At 40.7% G+C, this 21,125-nt stretch overlaps 2 protein-coding genes across 2 annotated transcripts in view; one reads left to right on the top strand and one right to left on the bottom strand.

Moving 5' to 3' along the window:
* slkb (STE20-like kinase b) overlaps positions 1–10,237 on the top strand; it is a 52,305-nt gene extending 42,068 nt beyond the window's left edge. The window contains exons 14-18 of the mRNA XM_057843520.1: positions 182–306; positions 2,111–2,302; positions 3,995–4,120; positions 4,208–4,321; positions 8,666–10,237. Of these exons, the coding sequence (XP_057699503.1) occupies positions 182–306; positions 2,111–2,302; positions 3,995–4,120; positions 4,208–4,321; positions 8,666–8,812 (704 nt within the window). The 3' untranslated portion in view covers positions 8,813–10,237. The remainder of the gene's footprint in view (positions 1–181; positions 307–2,110; positions 2,303–3,994; positions 4,121–4,207; positions 4,322–8,665) is intronic.
* Positions 10,238–11,278: 1,041 nt separating this feature from the next.
* Positions 11,279–21,125, bottom strand: part of LOC130921090 (collagen alpha-1(XVII) chain-like) — a 77,352-nt gene continuing 67,505 nt past the window's right edge. Inside the window, exons 46-53 of the mRNA XM_057844732.1 lie at positions 19,275–19,436; positions 19,049–19,195; positions 16,173–16,322; positions 15,944–16,075; positions 15,715–15,864; positions 15,524–15,604; positions 12,850–12,894; positions 11,279–11,705 (exon numbers count right to left, since the gene is read on the bottom strand). Of these exons, the coding sequence (XP_057700715.1) occupies positions 11,656–11,705; positions 12,850–12,894; positions 15,524–15,604; positions 15,715–15,864; positions 15,944–16,075; positions 16,173–16,322; positions 19,049–19,195; positions 19,275–19,436 (917 nt within the window). The 3' untranslated portion in view covers positions 11,279–11,655. The remainder of the gene's footprint in view (positions 11,706–12,849; positions 12,895–15,523; positions 15,605–15,714; positions 15,865–15,943; positions 16,076–16,172; positions 16,323–19,048; positions 19,196–19,274; positions 19,437–21,125) is intronic.

Raw genomic sequence — 21,125 nt, 5'->3', positions numbered from 1 at the left:
TGATCAAAAATCTTTCAGGGTTGTTGAATAGGAAATCAATCCCCGATAGATGCATTAACATCTATTGGTTCTTCACTGAATGTTATAAAATTTGTTAATCCTCTCCTACTATATTCCCACTGGCCCTTCTATGCACTTTTTGATCCAACCATTGCACTTCTGTCGCTCTCTCTCCACACAGCAAGGGAAGCAGCCATGTGGGAGCTAGAAGAGCGTCATCTGCAGGAGAAACACCAGCTGTTCAAGCAGCAGCTTAAAGACCAGTACTTCATGCAGAGACACCAGCTGCTGAAAAGGCATGAAAAGGTGAACTGCAAATTTATAATGTCTTAATCAGATTATTTTTCTTAAATCTAGTCAAATAATTTTCTCCATCTTGTTTTGAGTGCTACAGACTAGGTAACAGATGATTGTGTCAGATCATTCTATTTACTTAAGTAAATATTACAATTTTCTCTTTTTAAGCCAATTAATCCAAAAGTTGGTAATTTTTCATCTATGCTAAATCAAGAAATATTTGCTTTCAAATAATGTTTTGAACAATATCTATTCTTGAATCAAGGAAATTTTCGACATTTCAAAGCTTTTTTTAAGGTTAAGTACAGTGGGGCAAATTGCAAAAATTGTAGACCTGCACCAGGCTGGGAAGACTGAATCTGCAATAGGTAAAACGCTTGGTGTAAAGAAATCAACCGTGGGAGCAATTATTAGAAAATGGAAGACATACAACTGATAATCTCCTTCGATCTGGGGCTCCATGCAAGATCTCACCCCGTGGTGTCAAAATGATAACAAGAACGGTGAGCAAAAATCCCAGAACCACACGGGGGGACCTAGTGAATGACCTACAGAGAGCTGGGACCACAGTAACAAAGGCTACTATCAGTAACACAATGCGCCACCAGGGACTCAAATCCCGCACTGCCAGACGTGTCCCCCTGCTGAAGCCAGTACATGTCCAGGCCCTTCTGCAGTTCGTTTGAGAGCATTTGGATGATCCAGAAGAGGACTGGGAGAATGTGTTATGGTCAGATGAAACCAAAATAGAACATTTTGGTAGAAACGCAGGTTCTCGTGTTTGGAGGAGAAAGAATACTTAATTGCATCCGAAGAACACCATACCCACTGTGAAGCATGGGGGTGGAAACATCATGCTTTGGGGCTGTTTTTCTGCAAAGGGACCAGGACGACTGATCTGTGTAAAGGAAAGAATGAATGGGGCCATGTATTGAAATTTTGAGAGAAAATCTCCTTCCATCAGCAAGGGCTTTGAAGATGAGACCTGGCTGGGTCTGTCAGCATGACAATGATCCTAAACACACAGCCAGGGCAACAAAGGAGTGGCTTCGTAAAAAGCATTTCAAGGTCCTGGAGTGGCGTAGCCAGTCTCCAGATCTCAACCCCATAGAAAATCTGTGGAGGGAGTTGAAAGTCCGTGTTGCCCAACAACAGCCCCAAAACATCACTGCTCCAGAGGAGATCTGCATGGAGGAATGGGCCAAAATACCAGCAACAGTGTGTGAAAAGCTTGTGAAGAGTTAGAGAAAACGTTTGGCCTCCGTTATTGCCAACAAAGGGTACATAACAAAGTATTGAGACGAACTTTTGGTATTGACCAAATACTTATTTTCCACCATGATTTGCAAATAAATTCTTTAAAAATCAAACAATGTGATTTTCTTGATTTTTTTTTTTTCCACATTCTCTCATGGTTGAGGTTTACCCATGTTGACAATTACAGGCCTCTCTAATATTTTCAAGTGGGAGAGCTTGCACAATTAGTGGTTGACTAAATACTTATTTGCCCCACTGTAGCAGCATATACAAACGCCAGTGAACATGAAAAACAGGTGTACAATGACCAATCACTGGCAGTTACTCTGCAACTAATTTGACTGACCGTTCACTTGGCAATCGTGATCCTTGTCCTATGTAGAACCAAGATCTCGGTTGAACGTTTCCACATGTACATACCTGTGCTAACTACAACAATAAACACATGCTTTGCATGATCTCATTCATGTAAATTTATATGTTCCACTAAATTTTTAATGATTCGAGATTAAAATGTTACTTTCTCTGCGTGCTACAATTCTTTCTTCCCCTGCAGGAAATGGAGCAAATGCAGCGGTACAACCAGCGACTGATTGAAGAGATGAAGAACAAGCAAACTCAGGAACGAGCCAGACTGCCAAAGATTCAGCGCAGTGATGCCAAGACTCGCATGGCCATGTTCAAAAAAAGTCTTCGTATTACTGGAGCAGGAATGACACCGGAGCAGGAAAGAGAGAAGATCAAACAGGTAACAGCAATATGTACTGAATAAGAGTGTAACAGTATTTGGATTCATACCGTACGGTCACAGTATGGGCTTCACGGTTCAGTGCACGCAGTCAGACAGCGAATACGATAGAGGGGGGAAAAAATCCATGTCGGAGTTTAATCCGAGGGGCGATAGAGGTAATGTGCCTAAAGCAACAAGCAACATTACGGGCGAAAGAAGACTAACCAAAACAAACGAAGAAGTTATCATTGATCACTACGAGGAAAGTTATGTGAAATGTACAGCATGGGAACTACCAAATGCAGTATTACTTACACTTTTTGAAGTGTATTTATTTTATGTTTTCCAATCAGGAAATATTTATTTTGCTCTAGCCTTAGGCTGAATTCATTGAAACACGGGTAGGTCATTTTTTTGCTGAATTCATTGAAACACGGGTAGGTCATTTTTTTGCACTTTTCAAGAGATGCTTTTTCAGTTTTGGTCCTATTTGCACTTTTTAGTTTAGCCAATATAAAAATATATCACATGTGGGAGTGTATGTTCACTGGTAATGGTTTACAGTTAACTGTGTGTTAATCCAACATTGAAAATGGTAGTGCACAGTGTTTATGCGGGTCATTAAAAAGCATTAAAAGTCATTTAATGGACTTTGTCAAAATTCAGACCTTAAAAAGCAATAAACTAAATGTCCGAGGCACTAAATTTATGTAAACATGCCAAAACCTTTTTTACATGCTTTATTAGAGTTTTCTGATAGTATCTGGTAGCTGATAATATCGACCGATATAAGCATTTCAAAATAATATCGGATAATATCTCGGTCGATCTACGTTCCTACCCTCACCTATGGTCACGAGCTGTGGGTCGTGACCGAAAGAACAAGATCCCGGATACAAGCGGCCGAAATGAGTTTCCTCCGCAGGGTGTCCGGGCTCTCCCTTAGGGTGAGAAGCTCGGTCATCCGGGAGGGGCTTGGTGTCGAGCCGCTACTCCTCCGCGTTGAGAGGAGCCAGTTGAGGTGGCTCGGGCATCTGGTTCGAATGCCTCCTGGACTCCTCCCTGGAGAGGTGTTCTGGGCATGTCCCACCGGCGGGAGGCCCTGAGGTCGACCCAGGACACGCTGGAGAGACTATGTCGCTCGGCTGGCCTGGGAACGCCTTGGAATCCCGCCGGAGGAGCTGGCTGAAGTGGCTGGAGAGAGGGAAGTCTGGGCTTCCCTGCTGAAGCTGCTGCCCCCGCGACCCGACCCCGGAATAAGCGGAAGATAATGGATGGATGGATGGAATATCGACATCAGTTTTGGGCCAATATTCATGTTGCCTTCAAAGTGAATGTTGAAGCTTTCTGCCTTTGTACAAGGGCTGGTCACAGTTTAGCACAGCAGTTATGCTTATTGACCATTGGATGTCTCGAAACTAAGATGCTTGGGATTTGTTATGTGAGCAGACCATTTGCATTCATAGTTTAAAAATTAAATGAACAACAAATGATTGGAAAATAATGAATTGTAAACTCATTACATACCTCATTTACTGTCCTGAAAGTGTGGCACTTAGCATTTGCAGTTGATCCAAAAATCTGGTATTTGCATGGTTTTTATTCCAACAATAAATATAGAGGTGCAATATAGGCACTTTTCCATAACTTGATTTGAAGTTGTTTTGATTTATCACAGAATTTTTCGTGGAAAAAAAGTCTCTTTTTCAGTTTGCAGTTCAAGAAGAAAAGAGACAGAAGAATGAGCGACTTCACCAGCATCAGAAACATGAAAATCAGATGCGAGACTTACAGCTCCAGTGTGACGCCAACATTCGAGAGCTGCAGCAGTTGCAGGTGCAGATTATACAGTAAATGTGTTTTTTCCCACAGAGCAAACATGAAAACTGATTAAAAATGACTTCTCCTATTTGTGCATCACAGAATGAGAAGTGTCATCTGCTGATTGAACATGAGACACAGAAATTGAAGGAGCTGGACGAGGAACATAGTGTGGAACTGAAAGAATGGAGAGAGAAGCTAAGGCCCAGAAAGAAGGTAAAACATCCTCCCTGATTGTTTGACTTTAAATACAACATTATGGGGCCCCAAATTTACAGGGCTCCCACAGGTCCTTAAATAGTCTTAAAATGTCTTAAATTCAATTTTCAGATAATCAAGGTCTTAAATTTGATGGAAAAGGGCAGTAGGTATTACATTTCTAGACTATGCGTTTAATACCAGGGAAATCACTGTAGCCCGCCTTAAAACTTCTAATGATGTGTATTTGTTTTTTTTTTTCATAGACATGCACTAAAAGAGTTTGGGATTAATGTATGTTATATGGTATGGTGTCCGCGACCTCAGCGTACAACAGCAAATTGTGTTATCGCCATGACGCCATAACGTGGTAATTTGCACTTATAGAGGTGAGCGGGAAAATGCAGAGATGGAGAAGTGCAAATTTAATAAATGGATGGAAGATGGTTTATTTAAGAGGTGGTTGGCCCCCGATGAAAATACCAACAGTGCCTGGTACAAAGTAAAGATGTGACAGTATATCGAAAAGGTGATAATCGTGGTACTTTGTAGCCCAAAAAAAGGTTACCGATATGCTCCTACAAAGAATCGAAATATCATTTTAAAAAGATGTCACTTTTTGCAAAGTAAAAGGAACCAACAGGTCGTTACCAAAATCTTCCTGTAGAGTAGTGTCTATATTTGGTAACTTGCTGCCACTGATGGCGCTAGACATCCAATTTCTTTGGATTGAGTTGGATGTCTAGCACCGTCAATGGCACTGAAACCAGACCATTCATAGCCACAATGAAAAATTTATGATGCCTTAATGAGATTATTTTTCCCATCTTGTACTGAGTGTTCAAGAATAGTTAACAGATTACTGTGCAAGATTATTCCACTTATTTTAAGTAAATCTCATACTTGTTCTTATTTAGCCCATACATCTAAAGATTGGTCATTGTCTCCATAAATCAAGAAAAAATTGCTTTCAAATAATGTTTTGAACAATATCGATGAATTCACAAGTAAAGTTGGGTGCACCTAAAGCAAACCAAGACACAAGATTTCTGAGTGGACCAGAGTTCGTTTGTTTTTTCAAAACTATAGAGTTTGGATGCGTGTTCACATTTACAAAACGAAACGGACTATATGAGAAAAACTGTTTGTGTGAAATCTCTTAGCATCATATAAGTTGGCATATCAAGTTGCTCAATGCAAAATAACCCCACACCAAAGCAAATGAGGTAATACTTCCTGCCACAAAAATAAAAACTATCCCTCTGTCCAATGACACTCTTGTTTTTGCTCCATTAATTTTTGGTTGTTTTGGTCAAATTGATTGGCATATTGTCCTCATGAGTTGTTGTTGCTTATCAATTTATTATTATTTATTGATTTTATTAAATTTAATTTTTCTGTATCAAAGGGTCAAAAAAATGCACCTTGAGTGTATGTTTATAGTTTGTATGTGACTTTTTTTTTTTTTTTTTAATTCGGGCAAATTGATGCGCTTTAAGTCTTTTCTTTTACAAACAAAACAATGTTCACTAAACCTGCAAGCAGGACTGAACGGGCGCTCGCAGTTTGGCGCAGCTCGTACATTATGCAATTCGGACGGCACGCAGCTCAGGGTGGTGGCAGATCGTCCCCCTCATCATACAATGAGAAACGGAACATGTGCTTGAAACTCACCTCTTTTTTTGTGTTGATAAATATTACATTCACACACCTAGGTGGAAAAACACCTATTGTAACGAGTCCGACAAAAAAAGAGGCACTACTGAGCTGTACACACACGCCGTTATTCAAAACCAAAACGAGTCTTCTAATTGGGCCAATTCGACCAAGTGTGCCAAATTTCGTGGTTCTATAAGCTGCCTAAGTCCCTAAAAAAATCTACATCCTTTTAATGGCGAACAAAGGGTCGTCACAACAACAGTCAGACACATGTGGACATAGGCCTTAAAATGTAGTTTTACAAAAGGTCTTGTAACTATAATGACCAACCTGAAAAGAACTGGACATGTATAAGTAAAACGAGTGACTTTCTCTTGCCACTAGTTGGGTAGGGTTGATGCAAATGACTCCAACAGGACCCTTCAGGATACGACTCTCAACAAGCACGGGAAGTTTGGCGCAGATATGAAGTATGTCTGCCAAGTTATGACTGTTCAAAATTTGTGGTGAGACAAAATGGTGATGGTCATTTTCACTTTCCTGTTTGGACCCCTCTACTTCAACAAAACCTCAATAGATTTCATCAGGCACCTGAACACATGTCTTAAGGCTCCCCTGATGCTGGTTTGAGATCAATTGATTTTTTTTCCCCCCCTTGAAACCTCTCATACAGGCCAGATATGAAAAAGACTGAATCCTTTATCAGGGAGTTAAGGCTGAGTTATGCTTCTGCGGCAGACCTACGCTGTTAAGACAGACTCGATTTAAAATCCTCCGCCATAGCCTGACGTGCACCTCCACAGAATCCTGACTGGACATCACGTCAACGCCTGCTGACATGACGCAAATGGACTGTGATTGGTCTGCTCAGACTGTTGTTTCCGGTTCAGCGCAAAATCAACGCCAAACATTTTCAAATATTGTTGTGCTACACGCAAAAATGGACCAAGCTGACGAGACTATCATCGAAGAGGTCCGCAAGTAAGCAATTCGTGGCAAGCAATTCTTGGAAGGAAATTGCTGAAAATATGGGGCTGGAGGTCGACGATTGCATAAAAAAATTGAACAACCTCCGAGACAAGTATGTGTGTGTTCGGAAGCAAATGGCCACACGAAGCGGTGACACAGTCGGCCACAAACTGCCAGCTTTTTATCAGTTTATTTCGTATTTTTGGTTGGTGCACTTTATCATTTATTGTGTACATATGTTTGCTGTGAGTCTGTGACTTATTTACAGTTTACATTTCAATTATATGAAGAATAAAGCACAGGTTTGGTGTCGAAGGAGTTTTGTTGTTTCATTTTCAATAACAGACAGTTCACACACTTGATACATCATCACTGATTGAGAGCGCTTCGGTGCTTTTTTGATCATGTGTTTACCATCGAGGCTTCCGACGCAGTTTAGGAATTTCCATAGCAGCCGTAAATCTGCTATGGCTTCCCACTGGCAGGTTGTAGGACACAGCAAAGAAATCGGACAAAGCGCTGGACAACGCAGCTTGCTTGCTTCCACCCTTTGCTAGAATTCGTAATGTGACTGCCAGTCTCTGTGCGGCATCAACAGTCAGACAGACCACCTCCGCAACAGTCTTCTGTGTCGCCTGCGCCTCAACATTTGTTGTTCAATGTTGATGAGCTGAAGATCCACATTCAAGCGTCCCATCTCCGTTGGCAATGTTGTGTAACCGGAAGAAAAGTAGAGGAAGTCAACAAGAGTCCCCCAAAACAGTACAAACACAACGCCACACCCCTCTAGTGGCTTGGCGGTGAATAACAGAGCATCGCGTTCCATTGCCGCAGAACTATCGAATGCTCATTGACGCCGTAGGGTCTACATCAGGGGTGCCCAAACCTGTCCTCAAGGGCCGCTGTGGGTCCTGGTTTTTGTTTCTACTGCTCGAGCACAGACCATTTAACCAATGAGGTTTCTGCTAAAACAAGTAGCACCTGACTACAATCAAATGATTACACTTTAGAGACACCAGATTGGTGCAAATGTGTCGTCTTGTTTTGTTGGAAAGAAATCCAGCAACCACTGCGGCCCGATGTGGAATGGTTTGCAAACCCCTGGTCTACATCGTCGCTATGCCATCACTGCTACGCAGAAGCATATCTCAGGCTTTAGTCATTTACTTAATTTGGCGTGTTGCCAAAAAAATGACCTACTTTGGCTCCCCACCCAGGTCAGCCCCATGAATTAAAACTCACCCTTTTGATAACTTAAGATCTCACATGTCTCATTAACAGTCTTACCAATTTTGAGGAGGCTCCAACTAACTCCCAAGTTGCCAATGTCTAAAATATGCACCCTGTAACTTGATATAAATATCATGTTTGGGCACTAATAAAGTTACTCTTTATTGTAAGTTGATCTATATTACTTTTAAATACTAAAAAGGACACAATGTTATGCAGAGGTGTACTTATGTATTATATATATAATAATTTTATCGAAAAATAGCAGTGAGACTATTTACAGGGGTGGCAGAGAGTTGGGGGGGTGCAAAACATTTACGTCTTTCTGGGAGTGTCGGGCATAACAGAAAATGAGAAGCACTGGCCTAGTCTGAGGGTATTCTGGTCAATAAGCCTTACCCTCAAATATCAAAGATTGTCTTTTTTCATTTTAGAATGTTCCCTAGCACTGTATGAAACATTTTTTAGCATGCAATAAATGTTGTTTCCACTTGTGATCCACAGGCCCTAGAAGAAGAGTTTGCCAGGAAGTTGCAGGAACAGGAAATGTTTTTTAAGATGAGCGGAGAGTCAGAGTGCCTCAACCCTTCAGCACAAAGTCGCATTTCCAAGTTCTACCCAATCCCCAGCGTCCAATCCACTGGGTTCTAGGTCAACGCTCAACAGATAAAATCATGCGACCGAACCTGTGCCTTTCTTCAACTTGGGCCACCAGCGGAGGATGTAAGAGGCTTTCCCCTCTTTGGATACCTCTGTCTGCGCAGCTATTTTTTCCATTTAATTTCCCCATCTACCACCTAAGAGGCATTGCAGCCTCTTAACTTTTATTAGCTCACCTTCTCATGGTATTCCCAAAACAGTCCGGTGCCTGCAGAATTAGAGGTTGTAAACATATGGTATGTTTTGCTGCTCCGTTTTTTCCACTTTAGACATTTGCAATAAGCAATACTAAAAATTGATATCCACTCCAACATTTTCTCATAGGTAAATTTTGTGGAAATACCATTAGAATTTGTTTGTTTCACATTGTATCTGAGAAACTGCAAGTGAAATTTCTAGCGCAACAAATTTACCCTTTCATTTAGCCCTACCGTTTTGAGACTCAGTAAAAGGCTGGTGCCATTTTTATTTTTCATAAAGCGGGGGAGGTGTTAATATTATAATTCTTCAGCTAGATAGACTCATACTTTTGTAAAAGAGAAACACTGATGTGATGTGTAGTGTCCAATAAATGATAGCACCACGTGTTTAGTAATGAATCAGCATTTATTGACTAGAAAGGCAGTCAGCATTTTTATTCATTGATGAGTAAAAAAATATCATTATTCAAGGACAAAGATGCATGATTTTATCATTATCATGATTATGTGTACATGTACAACTACAAGAGCATTCAACCATGAGCGCTGTTATTTGTCTTTTCCTAATGATCGTCCACATAAAGCATTTCATAAACGTATGTCTCAACAGACTAACTCATTATCGTAATGCTTTGGAAAGGCTATTTAAGGCTACGAAATATTTGTTCAAACCTTGGAAGCTTTTTTTGTTGGTTTACAAATCCTGATTGCTAAATTGCTTCTTAAGTAAAAGAAGTAAAAGCTGAGGTCTTTGCATGTTTGTATTTGTGTTTTGTTAAATATTTCTGTGTTCATTTCTGATGAAGTCTTGCAAAATGTTGGCCTGACTGGTTTAGGCTTTCATGATTGATCAACACATTTCTTGCTATCTTTCTATGAAGTGTTATTGAAGGTATTTAATTGTATGTCACAAAAACAAAAAGTTTAGTGCACATTTTTACACAGTAACATAACTCGGGAGTACTCCTCTTCAATAAAAGCTGCCAAGTTTGCTTCTTTTTGCTGCTACTGAGTTTTCTAAACCAACTTAAAACTGTAATTATAAAATCAAGACTCAAGTAAGTAAAATGATGTCGTTGTGAATTTCAATTTCAATAATTCATATTAGAATAATGCATTTTTAAACGTTTAGTTTCAGGTGGCCCTGTGTCATGGAGATTTGTTTTTCCTGTAAATAAAATTTTGTCTGTACTACAGCATTGCTTAATTATTCCTGAGTTTGCTCTTTGAGAATGAATACAAGTACAACAGTATAGTTCTTTCTTAAAAAAAAAAAAAACAAATTTTTTTTTTTAAAAAGTCAGTCTCACAGCATTACAACCGGTAAATTAACTCCAGCTTTGTAGCCGGCGCGCTGAATTACAGTGTATCACAAAAGTGAGTACACCCCTCGCATTTCTGCAGATATTTAAGTATACTGTATCTTTTCATGGGATAACACTGACAAAATGACACTTTGACACAATGAAAATTAGTCTGTGTGCAGCTCATATAATGGAGTTAATTTATTTTCCCCTCAAAATAACTCAAAATATAGCCATTAATATCTAAACCCCTGGCAACAAAAGTGAGTACACCGCATAGAAACTACGTACATGTCCAAATTGAGTACTGCTTGTCATTTTCCCTCCAAAATGTTATGTGACTTGTAACAGGAGTGCTGTCAGCATTGCTGCAGAGATTGAAGAGGTGGGGGGTTGGCCTGCCAGTGCTCAGACCATACACCGCACTCTATATCAAATTGGTGTGCATGGCTGTCACCCCAGGAGGAAGCCTCTTCTGAAGACTGTACACAAGAAAGCCCACCTGTCTCATCAGACAATAGGACATGGTTCTAGTAATCCATGTGCTTTCTTGACATGTCTTCAGCAAACTGCGAGCTTTCTTGTGTACCGTCTTCAGGAGAGGCTTTCTCCTGGGGTGACAGCCATGCACACCAATTTGATGTAGAGTGCGGCATATGGTCTGAGCACTAACAGGCTGACCCCCCCACCTCTTCAGTCTCTGCAGCAATGCCGATAGCACTCCTGTAACGAGTCACATGACATGTTGGAGGGAAAATGACAAGCAGTAATCAATTTGGACATTTAGGGATGTACGTTTTTTCATAGGAGTGTACTCAATTTTGTTGCTAGGGGTTTACATATTAATGGCTATATTTTGAGTTATTTTGAGGGGAAAATAAATTAACCCTATTATATAAGCTGCACACAGACTACTCTTCATTGTGTCAAAGTGTCATTTTGTCAGTGTGGTCCCATGAAAAGATGAAATGCTAGGGGTGTACTCACTTTTGTGATACACTGTAGTTTCAACCTACATTCAATTGCACATAATACAAAGTATAAAAAGTCGGAATTACTGCAGTTTGTTTGATTTGATCTCGTAGATGTAAAGCTAAACTTGAACAGTAAAAATGGAATTTTGTTTTGTAATTCATATTCAATATGATCCCTGACATGTAAGCCAAAACTGTAACAATAAAAAAAAAAGATTGCATACAGTACATACTGTTACAAAAACGAAAATGTGCGACAGAAAATTGGGGCACCCTCATCTAATTGCATACTGTTGCAAAACCGACAATGTGCAACAGAATATTGGGGCACCCTCATCAACATGTGCAGTCGGGGCTCAGACACCAACACGCCTCTTTGCTCGCCTTGAAAATGTGGAGTAATCACCTTGAAAAAGAAAAACAGCTTGCTGGTCGGATGGATAGCAACAGTAAAACCGACAATGTGAGCTACAACATTGATAATCAAAGATGGAGTAAGGAGGAAGTTGAAAATTAATTGATCAACAATTACCGTAAATAACATTTTTAGGTTGTGTGTAAAATGTGTAGTACATTGTCATTGGTTTATAGTGTTCACTATATTCAAATCCAGAGGTGGGTAGTAACGTGTTACATTTGCTCCGTTACATTTACTTGAGTAATTTTTTTAGATAAATGTACTGTACTTCTCAGAGTAGTTTTACCACGCCATACTTTGTACGTTTACTCGAGTAGATTTGTGAAGTAGAAACACTACTTTTACTCCACTACTTTGGGCTACAAAACAGTTACATTTTTCCTCTTCATTCTCCGTATTAGTATTTTTTTATTTTTCACTAATCAGATGTCACAAGAATAATCACATGACTCCATTATACCAATCAGACTCAAGCTTGCCATTCTATAATCACACCGGCCTGTTCAATTACGTGGCATCTATAATGTAAAAAAAGAAATAATATTTGACATAGAGCGCAGCCCTCAACATGACTCCACGGTGCAGATTTTAACCCCTCTCCCAGGTTTTATTTGGCACCGATTGACCACGGAATAATAACCAGAATAGGAACTATGATGGAACTATTCAAACTAGGAACTATTTTCTCCAGTAGAAGGCACTCATGCTCTTTGGACGAACGCTATTTTTTTTCTCTCGCCGGAATTCAATTACTTTTATTTTTTTTTAATTTTTTTTAGCTTAATGTGGTTATTTAATAGGTTGTAGTACAGTATAATAATAACAATTCTTACAGTTAACAACTGCGCTGAGAAAAAAAATACCATTGTTTAAAATAAATCATCATAAGCAGTTACTCAAAGTGTTACTTATTACGTGTATTCTTTTCACCGAATACTAATAATAATATATTTTGGATGACTAATTTTACTTGAGTAATATTATTTTGAAGTAACGCCACACTTACTTAAGTAAATATTTTGGCAACGCTACCCACCTCCGTTCAAATCCAACTAAGCCATAATAGGAGCCTACAGAGAACTGGAAATGTGAGGTGTGTCACAAATTATCAAAAATCAAACTGACCACTGACCTATTTCTCCCTTTGGTCCTTGTTGCCCTGGAGGACCCCGGTCACCTGCATCCATACAAGCACAATCATTAGGGTTCACATTTAAATTAGGTAGTGACTGGTTTATAACAGCCGTTGCAAGTCAAGACTAGTGACTTATAGGAAGGACAAGCATTTTTTCTCACTCTGTCCTGGAACTAGCAACTTTTCAAATAATTGTGTGCATACACACGGTGGAGACGTTTCCAGGAAGACAGTTCCTGAAAGTTTCTCAGGAAGAATTAACAAGTTATTCTTAGGGGCTGTTTTTGATCAGTTGACTTCACTGCTTCTTAAACAGTCTCCAACTGTCCTGTCATTGTCCTGTGGCTTTGATTTGATATTGTGGTCTCCCACAACATAATAGGGGAATCCCACAGAAAATTATGTGTACCATTGATTTGTATGGACAACACAAAACATTTCAATGAGGTAAAACCAAAATATACGGATTGTTGACCCTCATTATGGTCATCTCTGAAAACTATTTAGCAGCTGATATCTGTATACAGTGGAAGTCAATGGAAAACAGGTGAGTTTGGTATATTTATTTTTAGCTCTTTATGGGTTATAGAGCTACAGAAAGGGAATTAGAAAAGGAGAGAGAAAAGAAGAACAAGAAATACATTCAATGCCTACAATGACTATGAATATAGTAGTGCTATCGTTAGCAATTGTATTTCCGACAGACACCATGTAGAGGGCCTGATGACCATGAGGAAAAGGAGGGGGGCCAGGATCAGAAGGCTACATCTACACAAAGACATAACTTTCTCCAGGGTATTACGTCTTCGCCCGCGCGGTTTACCTCTGAACCGGAAACTCATTACGCGCCGGCGGCAAATTTCGAAATTACTACACCTTCTACACTGTCATTATTTTGCGATCACGGTTTTTTTCGTGAACGCAATTGAACGCATCACGCAGGAGCGAGAGTGAAGGGAGAGCACGCTTGGCTGTTACGAACAGTCGCCGAGTTGTGATTGAAATAAATCTTTAGAAAACAACGAAAGCCCGACATCATTACTTGGGATGTTACAATCGATGCTCAGTTGCACCCTCACCACTTAGAAATTAATAAATAAAACCATATGGTGTGGCGCTGCGTATAATTCCTGGATGCCGCAACCAGGAGTGCTTGTGCATAACAGTTGCGATCCTGCAAGTGGCGACAGTTTTGACAGGTAGAAATGTCATGGAAAAAAACTGATCGCGCGCCTATTTGACTGGGGGTACCATGCACGTCACTTTTCGGGGTTTAATTTTCCTCAACATATTTTTAAATACTCATGATCGGTCGGCATTGAGTTGGGAGGGGCAAGTCCCGCAGCTGGCTGATCGGACACAACGCGAGAGACGAGCTCTGTAAAAAACGCTCATCTCCACTTCATCCACAATGGGAGGACCACACATGGGCACTGAATTGAAGCATATTATTGAGACGTAGTTTGAAGATTCAAGAAAAAGTGGAAAAGAAAAGAGGAGAAGGAATGCCACGTCGTGATCATCCGCCTCCATTGTTTACGATGCCATCATGCCGCATTAAAAATGGCGACGGCACGATGTTACTTCCTAAGCATGCGATTGTTGTACGAAGACAGCAGTCCATATTAAGCAGAGAATAATATTACCCGCCTACATTATCCGTCTACAACTAATCTGGATAATAGGCATACTAGTGTAGCCGACATGCCGTGTAGTCCAACTAATTATACGTTCAAGGCCATTATCCATCCTAGTCAGTGGGGTGGTGCGTACACAAATCTGCAATGTGAGGTGTGGGTATTGTATGAATCCCTTGTAAGTGTGGATATGTTGACATCCGATTCTATGCTGCCTGATCGCTAATCCTGGCACCGATAGTTTCTCTAGTACACCAATCAGACGTTTGATAGTCCTGCAGACAAGTGGAAAAGCAGCACGGAGGGGTACCCCAGGGCCACGGCCCCAACCAATCCAGGGTGGGGGTGGGTGAACTAGCGCAGCCCGTTCCTCGTTCTGCAGCTCCAGCAAGGTGGCCGCCATCATCCCTCCGGGACCCAGGATGGTCCCCTGGACCCTCCGTGCCCCAATTGACTGGCCTTCAGGGAAGGGATGAGGGGAAGCACCATCGCCCCCCACGACTGCCTGCCCATCCGGCCCACCAGTCACCGCCACAGCCCCCCAACCGACACAGGACCACCACAGCCCGCTAGACCTGGGGCAGGACAGGGTCCCCACCCCGAGTGGGCGACACCCCGGCGACCCACCGCTGCCCGGCCAGCGACCTGCACCGGAGCCCAAGGAGGATACCCGGGAAGAAAACAGAGGCTGCAGCAAGGCTGCGCAGGACCTGAGCCCGGATCTCCCCCCATTTTTTTAATGCTTGTGATGGATCTGCTTACAAAAGCACACTAAAACACAACTTTAGGAAGCCTTGAAGTGAAATTGTCTGAAGTTATCATATAAATATATTTCGGTGTAACACTGCGGGGAGCATCTGGCTTTGGTGGTTTTTAATGTGCTTGTCCTCAATCAGGGAAGTTCGCACCTTTACCAGCTATTTTAGGCGCCAGGTGAAGAATTACACACTAGTCAATCACAGGATCAGGATCTGAATTCTTAATTGTATCTAATATCAGAGTACCAAAACATTATTTTGGAAATATATACATACCTCTGTCTCCTTTTGAGCCTGGGAATCCTATTTCCCCCTTTTGTCCTGGTCTTCCTGTTGCGCCGACAATGGCACCATGAGCTGTAGAAGAAATGTTCAACAGTCAGCTGGCTTCCAAGTTCAGGTCCTTCATTTTTTTCTTGTTTGGTACAATATGATGCTCAGTGTTATGTTGAAAAGCAGTGTTTTACTTCTGATGAATTCCACTATATCGGTGACATTTTCATGGGAGCCAAACAATCGACTGTAACCGGGGGCTCCTGGAGGCCCAGGTAGACCCGGTGGCCCTTGAACTGTGCGAGCGTAGTTGTCCCATTTTCTGTCACCAATCAGACCACGTGCTGGAAAAACAGATCATGACCATCTAAAATGTCACCGTGGTACACCTTATTTACCTTTGGTTGGCATGTGATTGCTTACATTGGAGGTACTCCACAAGGTGTGTGTAATTGTCATCTGAGCCAATTCCTCGACTTTGGCCAGGAGGTCCTTGTGGTCCTTGGAATACATGATTGGTGTAGTCTCTGATGATGTTATGTAACACACCATTGGCTGCAAATGTGATGAATGGTACACAGTGTTTTGGTTGTATTAGTTGTAGTGCACGGTGAGAGATGTTTTTGTCCTTATTTGTGAGGCAGTTACTTACATCTTATGTATTCCACCAGCTCTGTTGCATTTCCCTGAGAACCATACCAATGGGTGGACCCTGGAGGTCCTGGGGGTCCTGGTGGTCCTCTGAGTCCTTGCCCAGCATGGCCATATTGATCCCTTCCGGAGTCATACAACAGACCTTGGGCTGAGGAGTTAACACAGTGCCTTTTAGTATAATGCTGCAAAGATGGTGAATAGTCTCCTCTTGCTCAAAACTTCAACATCGTTGTAATTTTGCATTTACAGTTTTATCATGATTGCTAACACACAAAAATCTTAACTTTAGCACAATTTGCACAACCATAACTTCACGTACCATTCTTTTATCACGAACTGTCACTACTTCACACACCCTTTTCTCCCCAAGACTCTGACTTTCCTTCTTTACACTCTGATGCCAATTGCATATCACGTTGTTGTCTAAACACTACACACAATGTTCAGTTGTTGCACACACCTCTCATGTAAAAGCTCAAAGCTTCAACCTACAACACACTGCAGTCAATTGCACAATAACCTGTCGTCAAAACACTACACACAGTGTTCTGTTGTTACACACACTTCTCATGTAACATGTCAGTGGTATCAACCTACAACACACAGGTGTTTAAAATGCAACACATTTAAGTCCGGTGAGCAAATCGGAATCAGGACTGCAGCATATAAGTGCATTGCACCTCCTCCTCTGTGTTTGGTGAACAAAAGAGAACCTTGAAGAGAGCAATCAGAAAAGTGTAAGGGTGAGAAGAGAAGGGGGAGGACGGATTGGAGCAGGAGGAGAAGTAAGAAAATGGAGAGGAGCAGGAGGAGGAAGAAGGAATGGAGCATGAGGTGGACAAAGCAGAGCAGGAACACAAGGAGAACAGAAAGGAGGAATATAAGTAGGAAGCAGGAGAAGTACTATCTTATGAGATTCTGGCCACAGTGATAAACCATGTGCTGACCCATGGTTTGAGCATGAGGGAGGCTGGCTTGAGGGTCCAGCCCAATATCAGCCGATATACATACAGCTGGTGCCTCATAAGAACATTCCAGATGGAGAATCTGTAAATCTTTGTCTAGTGTACCATAAAACAATGCAACAGTTGTGTACTATGTATTTGTGTACTATATATATTGTGTATTGCATATACTGTGTACTGTAATACAATACTGCATTTCAATGTACAGTAATACAGTGTCCTCACGGTAGGTCTAATTTGCAGGACCGAAAGACAACATCACAGTGTGGGCAAAAGAAGTGTTTTCACACCAGACCAGGAGAACCTATTGTTAACATGGTCAGTGAAAACAATGCAATTACCCGAAGACAAATTAAACAGAAGATCAAAGCAGATACAGAGTATCACATAAGTGAGTACACCCCTTAGAAACTACATACATCCCTAAATGTCCAAATTGAGTAATGCTTGTCATTTTCCCTCCAAAATGTCATATGACACTTGCACAGACTTGTCAGACCACCGCTAGACACACTAAACACACTGGGGTCAATTCTCGTAGCTAGTGGGAAACGTTCGTTACAGTGTTTACTAACCTTTAATTTTGCATAATTGCGAAATCATATTGGAGGTATTGCCTCCTCGGCAGCCACCCTCCACAAACATGTTTGACATGTTGGTTGGCCTTCCTTCTGTAAGCAGCGGCCGTCTGTAAGTTTTCTGTAGCCGAAGTATTCCCATACCAGCGATTTCATTTTCTTCGCTGGGGGAAAAAGTTCCGGAGCTTCACCTCCTCCAACAATTGTGTAGACTCACTGACACTGAGCAACAACCAGTGAAGGAGGGTTGAGCCTTGCAGTTGCAAGCGAGGCATTTCTCTATGCATTTTGGGACAAAAAAATAGCGAACACCTTAGGAACGGCATGACGGAAAATTGTGGTTTTGAAACCTTGACGTTTTCATACCGCGGTATACGTTGAAACCGGTAATCGGCACATGTCTGGTCCTGATTACGAATGAATAGGTCACTAGACTTGAATGTGTTCAGTTTTGAATGCTTGTGTGTTGTAGGTTGATGCCACTGACATGTTACATGAGAGGTGTGTGTAACAACAGAACATTATTTGTACTGTTTTCACAACAGGTTAATGTGTAATTGACAGCAGTGTGTTATATTTTGAAGCTTTGAGCTTTTATATGAAAGGTGTGTGCAACAACCAAACATTGTGTGTAGTGTTTAGACAACAACGTGATGTGCAACTAGCTACAGAGTGTAAACAATGAAAGTCAGAGTCTAGGGAAGTTAAGGGGGTGTCAAGTCGTGACAATTCGGGCTGAACTAATGATAAATGCCAAAGTAGATTTTTGTGTGTGAGAAAAACTGTAATGTAGCTTTACAAGCCACTTAAGGTGGTTCTTCCAGAGAACATTGCCTGTAATGTGGAAGGGGCCTTCTGGCCTGACAGAAAGGCATGGTGATGCTTCATCATTATGAATCCTGAATCATGTACAAAAAGAATGGCTGCATATTTGTGTGCTGTTTGAAAGTTTGTTTTGTGACATATTAGGCCATACTGAGTCATTTTTCTAAAAGGGGAAGTATGTTATTTTCCAGATTTATTGTCATTCATATGGTGTGTTCCATTTGACTATAGTGTTTTCAGTTTTGCACTACAATGTGCTGAAAATGCTTGGAAGTGTGCAACAAAAGCTTAGGTGGAAATACGACTATGTGTAGCAAATGAAAACATGAGTAAACACAATGGATGGCAAGTCTTCCTTCAAAAGTGGGTGTCAGGTCTAGCATTTTGTGTGTGCAGTTTTCAGTTTTGTGTGTGCAGTATTGAGAAAGCCATTATTGTATTGAAAAGCGTGTGTTAGCAATCGTGGGAAAAAAAAGTTTTGCGTGGAATGCAGCATGTTTACTCACATTTAAGGTACTCCACCACATTCACAACATTATCTTCATTACCAAACCACTGGCTGTGTCCAGGAGTTCCTGGAGGACCAGGAGGTCCTGGAGGCCCTTGGCCAACACCACCAGAATCCCTCATAGCATCCCGGAGCAGGCCATGGGCTGCATATGGATTGATGTTGATGACGACAACATACGTTTAAGTGCTTCTCTTCTATCAGGGTTGTTATTTGTCACCTACATTTGATATAATCAGTCACTCTGACAGCCATATTGGAGTAGTCTCCAGTATCCACGTTCCAGTTCCCACCACCAGATACACCTGAATCTCCCTTCTCTCCAGGGGGTCCTGGAGGGCCCGGTGGTCCAGGAATGCCAAACATACCTCCTCTTGTCTTGTCACCTTAAGAAATTTACCAGATGGTATATCATCATTTTCAGAGATGGTTAAGAATATGGGCGTTGCCAGACATATTTTACTGGGGAATGTGCCAGTAAAATAAATAGATACAGTAAATATATCTGGCGGAAAACACTCAGGTGAGTCGAAGTTCCGCTCTGAGACCCCCAATTTGGCCAAATTTCAAAACTGTCCACCAGTGAAAAGCTTAAAATCTCAATTTTCTTGGGGAAGAGAAATTTTGAACAGGAGGGCTTTTTTTTTTTTTTAATTAATTAATTAATTTATTTATTTTATGTTTTTTAAACAGCAAAACCCTATCTGGAGGTGAGAGCACGCGAGAGCAGAATTACAGACGCCATGACTTTAATGAGATATTATCACGTACTTACCTTGTTTTGAACCAAAAACTCAATGTCGCATGTATCACTGAGTGTCAAGACACAGCTGTGAATGGCCACAGCTGGATTTTGGGGGGATTTTATGGGTAAAACATGGTAATATTACAAGGGTCGCGATGCAGAAATCGCAGACATCATGGAGTGGTCGAGATTTTATTTTTTCGTATATTTACCCTTATAAACGCTTTTTTTCTATTTGTCTTTTTTTGGATCGATTATTCATCATCTAACATATCGGAGAAAATGCGACAGTAACAAAAAAAATACAATTAAGCCATAGACATATCTGTGACTTTTTTACAGACATTTTTTTCATTGTGACATAATTTGTTTAAAAGTTTAAAATATATGAGTGAATAATTTTTTAAAGTTTTTTTTTTGTTTTGTTTTAAACGAAATATGAGACATGAATAACTGATTCTAAGCTAAAAACGACAGACATTTTGAATAATAAATATAATTAATTACCTTTGTTTTATGGCTGGGTTGAAACAAAAGCAGTTGCGCGACGTCTGTAAACGGGGGTTTTCAGGGTAAAACGGACAAATCAAAAATAGTTTGGGGACTTAATGCGCCATGAATCTGCTATGGCAGCATATAGACATATTGTTCTATTAAACACAACAGTTGTTTTGGCTTAAAATAGAAGAGTTTCTTTTAAAGAGGAGTGCAAAAGCAGAAACTGCTTTTTCAATCTTGTCTGTTTTTTCCGCCATATATACAGTATATTATTTTGGGTTTTGCTTCAAAAAACTTTTTTTTTTAATGCTCCAATGACACATCACAAGTTGAATGATTGTTTGGCGCGTTTTATAGACACCTTGTAATAGAGGATCATTCTTTCGATTACTCCAACAACACAGGAATGCAGCATCAATATTAGGTGCGTGTGCTAATCATGCAGTCAAGGGTGCAAATTAAATCTTCCCACCTGCTTTTCAGGTTCGTGCCATATAACTGCCCATCCATTTTGTTTGTTTTTATCTCTGTTGATGTTTGTTTGGTCGCTTATTCATGTGAATTGTGAATTTAAATTGTTCAACATTACTCTTTATGTATCAGGCAGTTAACTGTGGTAAACTAATGTGTTCGCAAATTCAAGTAGCAGATTAGCTTCCATCTTTTAGTTAACTGGCTATGAATACAATGACAATTTAATGTGATTTGAGTGAGAGGTACAAGATCTTTGTTTATTGTTATGTTAATATGATACAGCATGTGGTATTTGAACTGTATCAATACTGATGCTATTAATTACCATTTGTTTATACGACTAGGCATGTGCCGGTAT

The sequence above is a fragment of the Corythoichthys intestinalis genome, chromosome 8 (assembly GCF_030265065.1).
Source record: "Corythoichthys intestinalis isolate RoL2023-P3 chromosome 8, ASM3026506v1, whole genome shotgun sequence".
NCBI lineage: Eukaryota > Metazoa > Chordata > Actinopteri > Syngnathiformes > Syngnathidae > Corythoichthys > Corythoichthys intestinalis.
The sequence above is the reverse complement of the archived record's forward strand: the minus strand, read 5'-3'. Positions and strand labels throughout refer to the sequence as shown.